The sequence below is a fragment of the Olea europaea genome, unplaced genomic scaffold, assembly GCF_002742605.1.
Source record: "Olea europaea var. sylvestris unplaced genomic scaffold, O_europaea_v1 scaffold1994, whole genome shotgun sequence".
Taxonomy (NCBI): Eukaryota; Viridiplantae; Streptophyta; class Magnoliopsida; order Lamiales; family Oleaceae; genus Olea; species Olea europaea.
The window spans coordinates 5,137-22,241 of record NW_019237810.1 but is presented as its reverse complement, the minus strand read 5'-3'; the positions used below and the strand labels follow the sequence as shown (position 1 = coordinate 22,241).

The 17,105-nt window shown below is 34.6% G+C and overlaps 2 protein-coding genes across 2 annotated transcripts; one reads left to right on the top strand and one right to left on the bottom strand.

Moving 5' to 3' along the window:
• Window positions 1–6,456: 6,456 nt before the first annotated feature.
• Window positions 6,457–7,060, bottom strand: LOC111379476 (BTB/POZ domain-containing protein At1g03010-like). The gene has a single exon (XM_023002846.1). It carries the CDS (start codon window positions 7,046–7,048, stop codon window positions 6,533–6,535), a length of 516 nt encoding a protein of 171 aa, XP_022858614.1. The 5' UTR covers window positions 7,049–7,060; the 3' UTR covers window positions 6,457–6,532.
• Window positions 7,061–9,628: 2,568 nt separating this feature from the next.
• On the top strand, window positions 9,629–16,868 carry LOC111379475 (ubiquitin-conjugating enzyme E2 32-like). Its single transcript, XM_023002844.1, has 3 exons — window positions 9,629–9,698; window positions 10,595–10,722; window positions 16,524–16,868. The coding sequence occupies exons 1-3, from the start codon at window positions 9,629–9,631 to the stop codon at window positions 16,866–16,868; spliced, it is 543 nt and encodes a 180-aa protein (XP_022858612.1).
• The last annotated feature ends 237 nt before the right edge of the window (window positions 16,869–17,105 follow it).

Here is a 17,105-nt window from a genome sequence, read left to right as displayed (position 1 = left end):
CAGTAGAATATAAAAAAAGCTCGAATACAAAGAAAGTTATTATATTTAATAGGTTATCATTAATAATATTGTAATTGATAGCTAGCATATTTAGTTGTGATTTTGATTCGATCTAATAAGAAAATCTCTCACATTGAGAGGTATCAAGTTTATTGAGTATATTTGACAGCCTATTACGAAAAAGATCGTCATTAACTTCGTAGAAATGACTTTGAAGAGGGCTAATGAGCAAAGTACAATCCCATATGATAATGACTCAAAATTTCGATAGATAATCACCCATGCATAATAGTAACAAAGCATGGAACATATATATAAAAGGAAGTCTGGAAGCAAATACATGCCATAGAAATTATGTCAGGGAACAAAACACGAATACATGACAAGATGTCAAAATTTAGCATTTAATATTTTTTTCTTGTAATATTGTTTGGAGTTGAAGTGAAAAGAAACCTTTCAAACATTGTTTCGACCCAAATCAACCTGCATGATGTATTTTGGACATTGCTTTTCATCCTTTAGTAACATCATTTCGATAATTTCATCCTCAGCTAGTGTCTTCCCTCTTCTAATGGTTCCAACTAAGGATAGATTGATGATCTTTTTCTGTTAATAAGAATGGCATAGAGAATTTATGTTAGCATTTGTCCTGAACTTATCAATAATTACAAAAAAGAGCTTCAAGATATTGAAAGCATTGCTAATACCTGGAGTGTAAATGTAGAAGCAATTTTACTTTCTTGATATATATATAAGCTCTCCTGGGCTTGAAATAACCAAAATACACCCTCTACCCTAGCATGAAGTAAGAATGTATGAAGATATTTGACTTCAAAAGTGTTCATAAAATAAATGACAAATGGTGATTGTTAAAGACAAAGAAACCAGCAAATAGATCATGTGTGGACTTGGATTCACAACTTTTAAAGATTTGCCCTATTCAATAGGAAAGCCATCACTATCAAGCTTGACTTCCTAGTTTTAGCATCTCCGGCAGAAAAAACAAAAAATACAAAACCAAAAAAATCGAAACCAAGAGAAGAAAGTCAAAATATTCTAAATAATCATTGAAACTTACCTTTTTCGATGCCTAATTTCCCCTTTCCGCGATCACATGCTCCATATAACCTATATTCGAGACATCAGCCATATCTTTGCACAGTTCTTTTAGCACAGAATCACATCTCCAACCCACAAACATCAATAGTAGACTCAACAGATGGGAAGAAGGGAAAACTCAACAGTTGTTTAGTGCAAGTAAAAAAATAAAATCATCATGGAAAGTTTGGTCTGAAGTTGTCTCTCCGAACCTTATTCCATCACCACTTGCATCTCGACGAGTCGAACACAATCATCAATGATAGCCACTCAATCCTCTCTAAAATAAACACAGGAGAACCTAAATCAAACAGTAACCCACCGACAACTACTTTGAACTGTTGTCATTGTTGTCACCTACTGAAAGTCCAAATAACATTCCACATCTATACCCCATAACAATAGCTTGCTAGGTAAATTCATCTAAGATATTGAAATCATCATCCTTCTATGTCGTAACATTGAAAGCTTCAGTTTTGGTTCATCATTTCCACAAATATTTGTCAATAGCAATCCACATAATTCTAGGTTGACAATATATAAACTGTTATTAAATGTAAGAAGCTGCCCTTACTAAGGTAAGGGACCAACAAAATGATTGTATGAAAGGTTAAGGAATAACAAAAAGTCAACTTTGTGTATTGCCAAAGAATCTCTCCTACCAATTAATTTGAGCAAAGGTCCAATGATTCAAGTGAAGTCAAATTTTCTATTGATGCGATATGATGTATGAAACTATTATAAGCTAAGTTTAGAGTGTGAAGGCCCGTGATCTTTCCTAGAGAAATTGGACTATCTTCTTGAAAATTTTGTTGTTTGATAGATCGATGTTTGTATAGGCGCTTCGGATACTCCACAACTCATACTCGTACACCTTCAGCAAAACAGTCGAAAGAATATGAAGACCAGTTTCATTATCACTCACATTCATCATGGCTTTGAAATTATCTAAAAATTCAACTCAAATAACACTAGTGAACTCATTATGGGACATGTCAAGAATTCGCAGTTTAGAAAATTGATGGCCAATCAAACGAAAGCAATCAACTCGGAGAACATCGGTGAACTCATTGACAATGTTTCCATGCTTATTTGTTCTGTGTTTCATTACTGGTACTATGTGATATAAATAGCAGACTACGATGGCAAATCAAATGAAAGCAATTGCTCGACTACCACTATAATTTCCCAATTAACACTGATCTATCGACTACCGCGATAGTCGACTGACTACCACAATGGTCGACCGATTACCTCGATACTCACTGACACCTATCAGTCGACCGGTTACCTCGATGGTCTACCAACTATCGTGATGATCTACTGACACTACGTTAGTTGACTGACTACCGTAATGACTTACCGACACCACTTCGATTGACTAACTTCCAAGATGGTTGATTGACTATCACGATGAGCTACTGATACCATGTCGGTCGATCGACTATTACGATGGTCGATCGACTACCACAATGACCTACGTAGACCATGTCAATCGAATAACTATCGCGATGATCAACCGACTATCGTGATGACCTACCGACACCACGTTAGTCAATTGACTGGCCAACTATTAGATGGTTGACCGGCTACCACAATGATAAACTGACTACCGCGATGACCTTTTGACTTCAATCAATCACCTAACTGCCAGATAGTTTACCGACTACCATGATGACCTACCGACTGCCAATTCAATTGATCGACTACCACAATTGTTCATTAACTACCACTATGATCGACCGACCACTAGATGGTCGATCACTAGGAAGCTCGATCTACCACTCTATTTCTCAATTGTTCGGATATTCTTCTCATAGATGAAAAACTGCATAATGACTACCTCAAATTTTGTTAACTGCTTGATGAGTGGAAGTAATCTTTAGATGAGAAATAACCGTTATATATACAAGTACTGCTATATACATGGATGAGAGGTAACTATTATACATATAAATGGAAGGTAATCGCCATACATATGGGCGGAAAAATCGCTTCCTTGTTGCATGATTGAAAAGTCACCTATAAATACCCAAGACATACCAAGTATAAGTAGGGTTGTCAACGAGTCGAGTTGAATCGACTCGCAAGCCGAAACTCGAGGCTAGGGCTCAGCTTGAGTAAAATAATATGAGCTTTTTCGAGCCCGAGCCAAGCTGAACTTTTGCCTGCCCAAAAAATCTAGGCTCGAGCCTTATCGAGCCAAGCCAAGTTAAGTCAAAACTCACTTAGCAGTTGCATGGTCGAAGAGTCACCAATAAATACCCAAGGCATACTGGGTATGAGTAGGGATGTTAATGAGTCGAGTCGACTCGAGAACCGAAACTCAAGGCTCAACTAGAGTAAAATGGTGCGATCTTCTTTATGCCCTGGCTGAGCCAAGTTTTTGCTCGCCCAAAAATCTAGGCTCGACCTGAGCTTTCTCCCGAGCAGAGCTGACTCAATTTTTTCTAAACTTCACGACATTTCTAACATTTTTAAAAAAAAATTTATTTGTACAATTTATTCAAATTATAAATTAAATAAAATTACAACGCTCCTCATTTTTTTGAGTTTGGGACGGACTACAATCAATTTAGGTGGAGTTAAAATTATATATGAATAAAATATTTCGCGTACAATTTTTCTTGAAACAAATAGTCCATCTATATTATATGGTTATTATAACAAAAAAAAAACTGAGTATTAGAGTTAAAGAAACTAAATATTAGAATAAAGAAATTGGAGATTGATGTTGAAACTAAAATACTGTAAATTAAAACTTAAATTGATTAAAAAACTGATATGAATAGCAAAAAAATATAATCATTTTAACTAAGTTTGAAATTCAAATATTCAAATTTAATGATGGACATAAAGCCTGTTAAAGCAGCCACAATAGCTGCCTTAATAGGCATGGGTCAGGCCAGCTTGAGCTTTTCCCGGGCCGAGCCACTGGCCGCTTGAGCTGGCAAGTCAAATTTACATCTCTAGGTATAAGGGACCTTTTTGAGAATTTCTCTCCAGTATTCTCTATTTGTATATTACAAAATTTATGTCAATTCGGCTTGTAGGCTCGAGCCACCCGTGGCTCGAACTAGAATAAGCTTTAGCTCGAGCCAACCAAGACACGTGCTGGCTTGTGTCATGGGCCATTTTTGACCCACAATGAGCCAACCCTTAAAAGAGAGAAAAAAAAATAAGCTACTTATCTACGTGCAAAAGGCAACAACTCTTGTTACAAACAACGTGTTACTGCCTGCAAATAGGCAACATGTTGCCGCCTTTTACAAGTAGCCAAGTAGCTCCCTATGTTTTATTAAAAAAATACTTGGCTTGACTCGATAAGGCCCAATTCGAAAGCTTGGATCAAGACTAGATTTTTGGCTGAGCAAAAGCTCGTCTTGACTTGGGTCAAAAAAATTTGAAACATTTTTATTCCAGTCAAGCCAGCCTCAAGGTTCGGCTCGGTTCATTGACATCCCTACTTAAAATCACTAATTCTTAGAAATGGGCATAGGTTGGGTTGAGTCGGTCTTTTACCCAACTCAAACCCAACATAACATGGTCGATTTGATCTAAAATCAACCCAACCCAATTAAGTTTCGGTCGAGTTGGGTTGGTCAGTTTAGATTTTAGACCAAAAAGATCTGTTGGACAATAAAAACCATAAATAAAATTTCTTCAAAACAATCATCCAAATACCCATTCAAAACTGTAAATATCCAAGTCACAAGTACCACACAAAACCAAATGAACAAGAATAAAAAACACAGTCCATTTCAAGTAATTTTCCTTTGATAGAGTAATCAAATCAACTTTGAGATACAAATATATGACCAATTCTTTGAAATAATATTCACTTCAAAGTGATGCAATTGATACTAATTGCAAAAAATGCAAAACTAGAAGGGAGAGCTTGTATAACAAATGAAATAAATGTCAAACTGCACTAGCTGCAAAAAATGTAGCAGCAAAAGAGATAGATAATTCCTTAAAGATTACTCCATTTCACCCTAAAATAATAAGATAAAACATTCTCAAGCAAACAATTGTATCTTCAAATTATTCAAACATTATAAGATAATAAAATCTGGGAGTAATCTAAGAAAAATTAAACTATCCAACATTCAACATTCTGTGAATTACTTGAATATAATGAAATTAAAATAGCAAAAACCATCTATAAGGAATTTAATGCAATCTAACAACGAAATCTTGAAAAATGGAGCAAACAAAGAAAACTGTGGGAATAAAAAAAGAAACTTATTGGCTATAACTATTAACATCAACTTCAAACGGGATTTAGTCGGACATTGGAGGACAATTAGTACTGACTATCAATGGACAATTGATGACCAACGTCGGCAACTGAAAAATGAAGGTCAGCATTCACGATTTTGGGGAAGAGCAAAAGAGAATGAGAGACTCGGTTTAAGTTTAGGACTTCTGTTGTGTGATTTTCGTTCCTTTTTTTTAATTTTAATTTTTTTCTTTTTGACAAACCGAGTCAATTGGGCAGGTTGTATCGATTTTGATGGGTTAATTCCCAATGGGGCTCTTTTCACCATTCCATCACAGTATTACTTTACTATCGAGGTCGTATCTAGTATTCAGTGTTTGCCTCGATTTGATACCGCTCTTGCGGCTCTTGTGTGTCTATAAAAAAATATTCTTTCGGAGGGGTGAGACAAAAGATGCAAGTGTTATCTAGAATGATTGGGTATAAAGCATCTGTAGGTAGCTTTTCCATCACCAACTCAATTCGACCCACCCGCCTAAACAACCTATAACCTGAATCATCACCTAAAAATTGAAAAAAATCGGCCCAAATCGGTTCAGTTTGGTTTGGTTGGTTTTGGCGGGATCTGTAAAGTTTTACCCACCTCTACTAGTTCTCACACCAGATGGAGCCTTGTTCCATAAGGAAGTCGAAAGGTTGTTTCATTGTTATTTCAATTACCTTTCTCATTTCTAAATCAAAAACATGAAGGAGGTACATCTTGATCAATACTAAGAAAGAAAAAAATATATAATAAAATAATAATTTCAAAATGGTACAGAAGGTAAAGTGAGAAATGTATATTTACCTTTTGCTTACAAGAAGATTATGTTATCAAAAGCAAACTTCATGGAAGGTTTCTAAAATTTTGAAAATCAAGGCAAGGTGTTTGTAATTAGGTAATTACCAAAAAGCATCCATATCATCCATATCTTTCAAAAAAAATTATTAAGTCTCAGCCACAAACCTGTCGCCTCTTTCGGGCTCATGTTGGACGCTTTTCTTCAGTTTGCAGATAGAAAGCTCTATGAAAATTGCAAAATGCACATAGCCAAAAGACATAATTTATTTTATTAAGGCTAGCATGGGCAACGTCCCTAGGCAGCCTATCCAATAATTTGAAAAGCTTGAACCTGCTTATAGCTATTTATTGTTTGAGATTGAAAGAGTTATTCATCTCACCTTGAGAAAGATATCTACAGCTCGATATAGTCCATCATAGACCATACAAGCATGGTCTGGAAGTAATTCTGCTAGTGCTATGAACTTTGATGGAGTCAAGTTTGAATCCAATGCTACTTCCGCATGATAATTGTCCAAGAGTTTCGACACCTTAATTATCGAGCTTTGCTTTGGGGATCCAAGGATGTCAAAGTCATTAACCATCTCACTTTCATCCCTTGGATGATTATCCTCTTCATCATCCTCATCAAGATTTAAGAAAATAGAGAAAATCCTCAGGACTGAATCTGTGTCATACAACGGGCAGTGATTGTTTCCGTTCAGATTTGCAGGAATAAGAATGTCTTCAATAATAGCTTGGTCCAGTTGCTGGCCAATCCGCCTCTCCAAATCAGATCTACAAGATGTTGATGCTGATGCTGCTATTGCAAATTTCAACAAACTTGAAAGAAATGCCATAGGAACTGTGCTTTTTCTTGATTGGGTTGGTAGTAAACCACCAGACATATGTAAAATGATCGAAATAGATAATCAAGTGGGTTCGATCTCACTCGAAAGAAACTATGGGAACATTTGTGTTCTCATGATTATATAAGACCTTTGATTCCGACAGAAAGTATCTTCGTTGGCTCTTTCTAAGCTATTCGAGCGGTATCAACCCATTTGATGACCTCTTTTGATCATTCTACGTATGTTGAAGGCATGACGGGTGATCGTGAATGATCGAATAATTGTTTTTAGCTAAAACGATACCATTATCATTTTATATGAAAAGAAATGATATCTATATCGTTGTAATTGTACTTTGAATTGAAACGATTTCAAATTCGTCAAATTTGTACTAAAACGATATGAATATCATTACTTTACTTGTGATTTTGATCCATAATGATATTATTATCGTTTCAGTACAAGTTCGATGACGTTGATATCGTTTTAGTTTAAATCAAAACTAAAACTACATATTTATCGTTTCAATTAAAGTAAAACGATAATTTTATCGTTTCTGCTAAAAACAACGATTCGATTGTCCACAACCACCAGACATGCATCTAAAATATGTAAGATGATCAAAATAGGCAATCAAGTGGGTTCGATCTCATTCAAAAGAAACTATGGGAACATTTGTGTTCCCATGATTGTATACCACCTTCAAACTATTTCGGCAGAAAGTATTTTCGTTCGCTCTTTCTAAGCCATTTGAGTGGTATCAACCCACTTGATGACCTCTTTCGATCGTCCCACTTATGTTGAAGGCATGAGGGTGCTTGTGGACGGTCGAATTATTGTTTTTAGCCAGAACAATACCATTATCATTTTATATGAAAAGAAACGATATCTATATCGTTGTAATTGTGATTTGTATTGAAACAATTTTTAACTCATCAAATTTGTACTAAAATGATATGAATGTCATTATTTTACTTGTGATTTTGATGCATAATGATATCATTATCGTTTCAGTACAAGTTGACAACGCTAATATCATTTTAGTTTAAATCATAACAAAAACTACATATATATCGTTTCAGTTAAAGTAAAACGACAATTATATGATTTCTGCTAAAACAACGATTCGACTGTCCACAACCACCAGACATACATCTGACATATATAAGATGATCAAAATAGGCAATCAAGTGGATTCGATCTCATTGGAAAGAAACTATGGGAACATTTGTGTTTCCATGATTGCATACAACTTTCGAACTATTCCAGCAGAAAGTATCTTTGTTCACTCTTTCTAAGCCATTCGAGTAGCATCAATCCACTTGATGACCTCTTTTGATTGTCCCATTTATATTGAAGGCACGACGGGTGCCCGTGGACGGTCGAATTGTTGTTTTTTGCCAGAACGATACCATTATCGTTTTATATGAAAAGTAACAATATCTATATCGTTGTAATTGTGATTTGTATTGAAATGATTTCCAACTCGTCAAATTTGTACTAAAACGATATGAATGTCTTTACTTTACTTGTGATTTTGATGCATATTAATATCATTATCGTTTTAGCACAAGTTTGACGAGTTGATATCGTTTTAGTTTAAATCATAACTAAAACTACATATTTATCGTTTCAGTTAAAATAAAACGATAATTATTTCGTTTCTGCTAAAAACAGTGATTCGACTGTCCACGACCACCAAACATGCATTTGCCATATGTAGAATGATCAAAATAGGTAATCAAATGGGTTCGATCTCACTCGAAAGAAATTATGAGAACATTTGCGTGTCCCATGATTATATACTACATTCGAACTACCTACCTACCTTATTATTAATATCAAGCTACCTACCCGCCTTATTATTAATATCTATTTTTATTCTGTACGTTGAAATAGTAAAAGATAAGATTCCCTTATTAGAGGCAATTAGACGCTTGAAAGTCAAAATTGACCATTGCTTCTTATCAATCGCATCTCTTTTTGTCAATTTCAAGAAATGGGGTGAGGCTGACAGTTGGTCGCAGAGGCGAAAATCCATTACGAATCCTTTCACGAAAAGCTAGATTTTCCACTATGTACAAAGTTTGAAGTGAATTGATGGCTTTTTTGCTTTTCTTTATCCAATTTAACATGATTAGGACATAATACTGAGAGCCTATTTATGCCACTTTAATTTCAAAAAGTGTATTATGAAATAGTGATTGATGTTGAAATGTGTGGTTAAAAAAGAATGAAAAGTTTTTGATTTGTGTAATATTATTTTAATGAAGAATGTGTGGTTGAAAATGAGTACTCTAGAAAAAATAATGTGGTAGAATGGTTGACGAACAAAGGTTGAATAAAATTCGACAATAAAGTAGATGACTGACCAATGTTTTTAAAGATCTTTAAGACCAAATGAAGAATAAACCAGTAGACTAAGACTATTGTTCATGTTGGGAGCATATTGGAAAATTGTTGGCTCCTACCTTTTTTTTCATTGGAATCTGTTCTGTGCCCACTTGATAAGAAAGTTCATTGAATCTCTCTCTCTCTCTCTCTCTCTCTCAATTTTTCTATATATATAGCACCTCATTTCTTCCATGAGAAAGTGTCCTAGAATTCAAGTTCAGCTGCTTCCTTCCTCCAATCAAAATGGCATCAAGGAGAATTCTCAAAGACCTCAGGGAATTGCAAAAAGACCCTCCTACTTCCTGCAGTGCAGGTACCTATTACTTCCCCCAACTTACCTTTAACCTTATTTTTCATGGTTCATCTAATTGAAGCTCGAAACTAACTAAAGTTTGAAGGTCAATAACAAGTCCTTTTAGATTTTGACACAGTTTGTCAAGATCACGTCAATTTTGAAATTTCTTTTATTACGTTCGTCTTTCCCTTAATTTATGTACAATAGTATTCCCTACATTTTTATTTTTCTTCTAAAATCAAACCATCACAGCTAGGACACTTATTAATTATACAAATAAACCAAAATACAATCTTGGTTATAGCGTGACCTACAACAACTTGAGCTTCGCGTCCAAACCGTTATATCGTATGTACTGTTTATTTTGAGAGAGCCTAAGCCATCTTACCCTCACAGATTTCTATCCCACAAGATTCAAATTCAAGACATCTTTCTTATGAGTGACTTAAGTTGAATTCTAGTGCTAATTGCGCTAATAATATTACATGTTGTCCGCTTTGAGAAAGTCTAAACCCATTTTAAATATCTCGTATGGCAAAGGTCTTGATTTCCAATTTCAGGGAACACGATAGAAATCAATGAAGATTAAAATGGATTTACACTCTCTCAAAATAAATAGTACATAAATTAGTGACTTGGACACGAGACCTAGATCGTTACATGACCTCCCATCAATAAGAGGACAACGTTGAAAAATAAATCCGCCCAAAAAGTTGGGAGATAAAGTTCAAATGGTGTGTCATTTTCATGTTAAGCCTCACCATATGTCAGTCAAGAACTCAATTTCTCATCATCATACAGGTCGTAGTATATAATATAGGTCCAAAACTAGATCACATCTCTCATCGACATATCCATGTACAACAGTCGGAGTCGATATATTCCTATTTCTTTATTTTTAATATTAAATCCAGGTTCGGTGGCACAAGATATGTTTCACTGGCAAGCAACCATAATTGGGCCAAATGAGAATCCATATGCAGGAGGTGTTTTCCAAGTTACCATCCATTTCCCACCTGATTATCCTTTTAAACCTCCCAAGGTACATATCTAAATTAAAAATCAAATTAATTTATTTTCTTCATTTAGTTATTAATTATTAAAAAGAAAAAAAATATTGATACAAATTGATGAGCAGGTTGCCTTCAGGAAAAAAGTTTTTCATTCCAAATTAAAATAGTTGCCTTCAGGACAAAAGTTTTCCATCCAAATATAAATAATAATGGTAATATTTGCTTGGATATTCTAAAGGATCAGTGGAGCCCCGCTCTCACCATATCAAATGTAATATTCTTGTCCCATGCTTCTTTATAATTGTACAATCATGTTAAGGTTGTTCCACATCGATTGTGGATGAGGTTAGTATTTAATTTACAAGTGTGAGAGAAAGCCTAATCTCTTGAGTTGGTTTTTGGGGTGAGAAAGGCCCAATACCACCCAATACTGGTATCAAAGCCCGGTTTATCAACAAGTCTCTGACCCAACAATCGTCGAAATACGGGTTTGTGTGAGGGGGAGATTGTTTGGTCTCCCGCAAAGCCTGAAGTGGGGGGAGGGGGGGATTGTTGAGGTTGTCCCATATTGATTATGGATGAAATTGATATTCAGTTTCTAAGTGTGAGGGAAAACCTCAATTTTTGAGCTAGCTTTTAGGGTGAGAGAGGCCCGATACCATCCAATAAATCATTCATTATCATCAAAATTGTTCAAATCTTTGTTATGATTGTCACATGGCCTTCACGGAAAATTAGACATGTGAAAATTTATGAATTTAATGGAAATTAATAATGTAGTGTTTTTGTTAAAATTGTTTCTAAGTGCAAATATTGTTTGTTTGGTGTAGTTTTACTTTCGATATGTTCGTTGCTGACCGACCCGAACCTAGATGATCCATTGGTTCCAGAAATTGCTCACATGTATAAAACTGATAGAGCCAAGTATGAATCAATGGCCTAGGGCTGGTCCCATAAATATGCAATGTGTTGATAATTTATATCAAGTTTATTATTTTTGTGTCGAATTAATTAATTTCTATATCGAGTGTCGAAGTAGTAAACTTTGATTGGATATGCTCTATAGTTCATGTTTAATAAATTGGTTGAGTATTGCTAGTGGAGTTACTAAATGTACAAGTACAAATGATTCATCAAGAAAACAGAGTAAACAATACAAGAAAAAAAGCATTTCAGTGTTGTAATCTTTATGAAAATAATTATATAAAAAAAGTTGATATGTAGTGTTGATCAAATATTTTTGGCATAAAAATTGTATATGCTTCTAAAACTTGTATTTTAAAATAAAGTTAGACATTCCAATATAGAATTTAGCACCTATTAAATTTAAATGATCAATTCGATATGTCTAAAATTTAATGAAGAGTCGAATTTCAATTAATATTGTGAGATTAACCACTATCTTACGATCATATTAAAAGTATTGATTAAATAATAATTAGAGTTGGAGTACTATAATTAATAAAGTTGACAATTGTACGACAAACTAATAAGAATATGTTAGTCTCGATTAGATTAGTGTTTTGCACCAGTCAATTGAAAAATATATAAGTGCAAAAATGATAGAAATTTTTGGTGGGGTAACTCTATAAAATGATTGTTCACTACAACAAATCACTAAGAATCAATTCTCCGAATCCTAATCAACCTCCAAGAAAAATTTAGAAAAATTGGGAGTTGGAACTATGGCCTGTGTTCTTGCAGCCTGTGGGCAATTGGGCACCATCAGACTAGGGATTTCTGTACATTGCTACATGTTAAAGCAGGGAATGGTAACAGACATTCCTTCATATAATTCTCTTGTTATTATGTATGGAAAATGTGGCCGTTTAAAGCAGAGTTATGATGTTATCAGTACGACGAATGAAAGAGATATTTTCACCTAGAATGAAATAGTTTCTGGATATGTACAGAATGGGAATTTAAATAAGATTCTTATCTCTTTAATGAAATGAGAATAGCACGCCATAATTCGGATTAAATAATCATTATCTCCCTTCTTCAAGGTTGTGCTTTCATTCGGGCTAACCAGTAGGGGAAGTGGTTTCATAACTTTGTTGTTAGGTACTGTCTGGGACCATGTATCATGATTGACATTGCTTTGTTTGATATGTATGCCAAATGTGGCGATTTGGGTACTGCTAGAAAGTGTTTTTATAGGATGTCGAAGTAGAAGCTACAACTGTAGTAATATATTGATTTATTTTCATTAATGTTATATTGTTTTTAACTCACAATACAAAAATTCTGGCTCCGTCCCTGGTGACAATCGAGTTAAAATTTGTCTACAGCTTAGAAATTCACATCCCAATAAATAAACCCTTGGAAGCATACTTCAATTTTTTGAAGATCATGAAAAAATGTTAATAAGTATTCAAAGGTTAATTTTGATTCTTAGTTTTCATTTTTAATATTTTTTTAAGGGTTTTTTTACATTTTCTTTTTCCTTTGTGATTTTTCTATCTCATTTCCACTTAATCTCACAGGCCATGCAATCCTAATTTCACAACCTATATGCTATCTATATTCACTGTACAAATGGTTTCTGTACTATGTGATGGCTAGTGAGAATTTGGTTTTGCAGAGCATTTCTTGATACCAGAATTCAAGCCACTGTTCATGACAAATATTTTATTGCATACGGTTCCGAGGAAGTTACTGTAGTTAGCAATTATCTCATACATGAATTGTCGTCACGTAGCTTCATTGGTTAACTAGTTATTTCCTTTGTCCCTTTATTCAACAACCTGCTTTTGGTCTATTACTAGATCTCCGTGACTTCCAGTAAAGCTACAATTCTGGTGGATCCAAGCTCAACAAATCTTTGTTGAAACTCTTTGTTTCAAACTCGATTGGTGTATTCACGATCTTGACATCCCCAGAGGAGATAATAGTAAAGGCTGAGATTTTTTTTTTTTTAAGCCACAGAAACTCTATTTCATGTTGACAAATTGCCTTTAAATACTCCTTCAACTTTCCCATTAATCCGCTTTTCACACCATTAACCCGTACTTTGGTACATTTCCCGATCTTTGAAATGAAGTGAAATCTGTTGAGGTTATCCCACATCATCTATAGAAGGGGCTGGCAGTTAGTTCATAAGTGTGAGAAAAAATCTCAACTCTTGAAATAGCTTTTAGGATTTGAGAAGGACTAAGACCACCTAACAAGTGGTACCTAAACTATTGGTTGTGATTTGTACGAGGTTTTTGTTATTGATGGCTGCCATGAAGCATGGAATTTCGCTCTCAGATCACAATACAAGATATTTGTTATGACAAGTAAATAAGCGAGTTATACTCATTTAGATAGCTTTGGAAGTGTGTTGGGATCTAACAAAATGCACACAACTTGAACGATGGAGGAGAAACATTGGAAGGATCGAAAGGCAATTTCATCGATTCATTTTCATCTCTCTAGCAACATTCTTCAAAACGTTTTGAAGGAGAAAATGACAGCTGCATTGTGGTTGAGTTTGGAGTATTTGTGCATGTCTAAAATTCTGACAAACAAATTGTGTTTGCAACCCACTTTGTTTATTTCATTCAGAGACACTATCTTAGATAGTCGTGATACTCTCACCATTGAAGATGCATACGATGCCTTATTTTCAAAAGAAAAGATGAAGCATCTAGTTGGATCTAAAGCCAAAGATGGAGAATGCCTTGTTGTTTATAGTGATTAGAGAAGGGATAAGTCGAGATCAAATTTTAGTTATCATGTTTGTTATTATTATAAGAAGAAATGACACATTAATAGAGGTTGCTACAAATGGCCGAAGAAAGATAATTTGACTGCAAATTATTGGAAGCAATTGAATACTTCAGACAAGACCAACATAGCCGAGAATTATTTCAGTGATGGAAATGTTTTGATGATTTTTGATATGAAATCCAAACTTGACGAGGAGTGGATTTTAGATATAACTAGTGCATTCCATACGTGTCCCAATCGAAATTTGTTTGAAACATATAAAACGGTGATGCAAGGTATCGTTGTCATGGGTAACAACGGACCTTATCATTTAGTTGGTATTGGTAGAGCGGAATTGAAGTTGGGAGATGGAACATGTAAAATGCTTAATCACATTCAACATATTCTAGACTGAAAGAAAAATCTCATTCTGTTGAGTACTCTATATGCAAAAGGGTACATGTTTTCTGAAGGTGGTGGAGTCTTGAGGGTTCAGAATGGTGTTTGTGTTGTATTGGATGGACAGAAGATGTCCCAGTTATACATTTTGCAATGTCAGGCAGAATTGTGAAGAAAGGTCAGTACAGATTTAGCATCGTAGTGGAGATTCAGTTGGATACAATACCTTTAAGGTTTCATTTGATGTCCATATTGGAAAATAATACTCAGTCAAGTTTGGAGGATTTGGATAATTTCGCTTTGCTACCATTACATTCAGTTCCATTGTATTCAACTGCTAGAGATAGATTCATTAGAGATAGGTACGTGAATGCTGCTCCGGTTGCACATGCTTTTAGAGTTTTTGAAGGTGTTGAGACTAGTCAAGTGTCTTCTATGAAAGCATTGGGAGTTGATTTTAATATAGAATGTGCTTCGATACTATTTGGTAATTTTTAATTCTTTGTGAATTTTGGAGAACTCGATGTTTGGGGTCATGCATCCGTGTTGGATACTGTGGAAGAGAAAGAATATTTTTGTGTTAGATAAAGTTTGATTCTTGGTGAAGAGTTCAAATTTTTCATTGCAGTCGGATTTATTTTTTCAGGTGGAGAAATTTTGGTGTTTGGTTCGTTGAATCGAAATTTGTATAAATGTGGAAATTGTTGGATTTTCGACTAAAATTAGATTGGATTATTTAGGAAAATATTGTTTCCTTTATTCCACATGCTTTTATTGGAAAAATATTATTTATTTTGTTCCCCTCATTTTTATTGAAAAAATATATTTCCTTTATTCCATGTGACTTTTGATTTTGTTTTCATCTTTGTGGTATTTCTAGGGTTTGGGATTACCATTTAAATACTATATTTTTTTTCACAAGTTTTGTATTATTGAAATATATAATAATTGTGTTGGCACATTCATTATATTTGTTTTCTCCATATTTGTTGATTGAATAAAATACTAGGTTTCCCTGTCAATAAATTCTTTGCCTTTTATCTTGTTGTTTATTTGCGATCATAGACTTCATATAGTATTATATATATTACCTTGATCCATTTTATTTTTCCCACAGCATGTAAAAGATACTGGGTCTGAGATTTATATTAGAGGAGAAAGATGGTAATTGTTGGATGAATGACACATGACCTCATTTGATGGCGACGCATAACTATCATGGGAGTCACATATGCAATTCAAGGTAAGGATGACATTTAACGATTCTAAAAAAGTAACCATTCTATGATCTAGGTCTGACATCTGAAAAGTAGATTGACAATGTGGCTGGAAGGCATCTCTGCTATAAAGACATTAAATCAATCAGTTGTATGAAAGATCTCATACAAATGATTTCTTGGATGAGGGAAAACTATGTAAGATGCCTTGTGAGTCAAAGGTTTAGTGTTTCATGAATGGATCGTAGTAGATCGTGGTACCTCATCTCAATTACACTGGTTTGGGCTTTGGATGCCACTTCAATTGAGGTAAATGCATTACTTCTATAAGGGAATCACATGATTAGAGGAATATTTAGCAGGCATTACTCTGTCAATCAAATTATATGTATAGAAAATTCATTCTGTCAACTGATTGTAATATTCCTTTCTTAGCTAACCCGTGTACTATATAAAAATAACTTACTAGAATAATATGTAAGCACTTTTGCCAAATCTGTGTAAACCTTTTATGGTATCAGAGCATTCTTCTCTCACGAGAACAGAAAGTTTTCCCAGCCTCCATGTCGTCCCTCAGTGTGAATTCCACTCCTCCTCCAGTGGCTCAACAAACCTCAGACTCCTCCGAGCTTTCATTGATTGCCATAAACACTTCCAACCAATTGCCATACAAACTCACATCCTCAAATTATCCCTCCTGGCGTGCAACCTTCCTAACCATTCTCATTGGATATGATTTGATGGGATACCTGGATGGCACAAACAAGTGCCCTCCTAAACCTACTGCTGCGTCATCTCCTGCTGCTGTGGCACGATATGCACGCTGGTATCGACAGGACCAGCTGCTTCTTAATACCACTTGTTGAATATTTATGAAACTTAAACTTTATAAAACTTAATGAATTGCCAAGAAAGTATACCTTGATCCATGACTTTGTATCTTGAATATTTAATTTTGAAAATTAACTTGCAATCCCCTCTTTATTTATCTTCTTGCTTTTAATGTTAATTGCCTTGCTCTTCAATTTAATTGCTTTAATCCTTTCTTCTTAATTCTTGATTATTGTTTTTTATTCTTGATTGTTGATTTTGATTGTGAGTTT

What these genes read in the sequence shown, in the direction of transcription:
- LOC111379475 (XM_023002844.1), top strand. Translation starts at nt 9,629, where the DNA reads ATGGCATCAAGGAGAATTCTCAAAGACCTCAGGGAATTGCAAAAAGAC. An exon ending in TCCTACTTCCTGCAGTGCAG is followed by an intron (nt 9,699 to 10,594) that starts GTACCTATTACT and finishes TATTAAATCCAG; the next exon opens with GTTCGGTGGCACAAGATATG. An exon ending in ATCCTTTTAAACCTCCCAAG is followed by an intron (nt 10,723 to 16,523) that starts GTACATATCTAA and finishes TTATGGTATCAG; the next exon opens with AGCATTCTTCTCTCACGAGA.
- LOC111379476 (XM_023002846.1), bottom strand. Translation starts at nt 7,048, where the DNA reads ATGTCTGGTGGTTTACTACCAACCCAATCAAGAAAAAGCACAGTTCCT.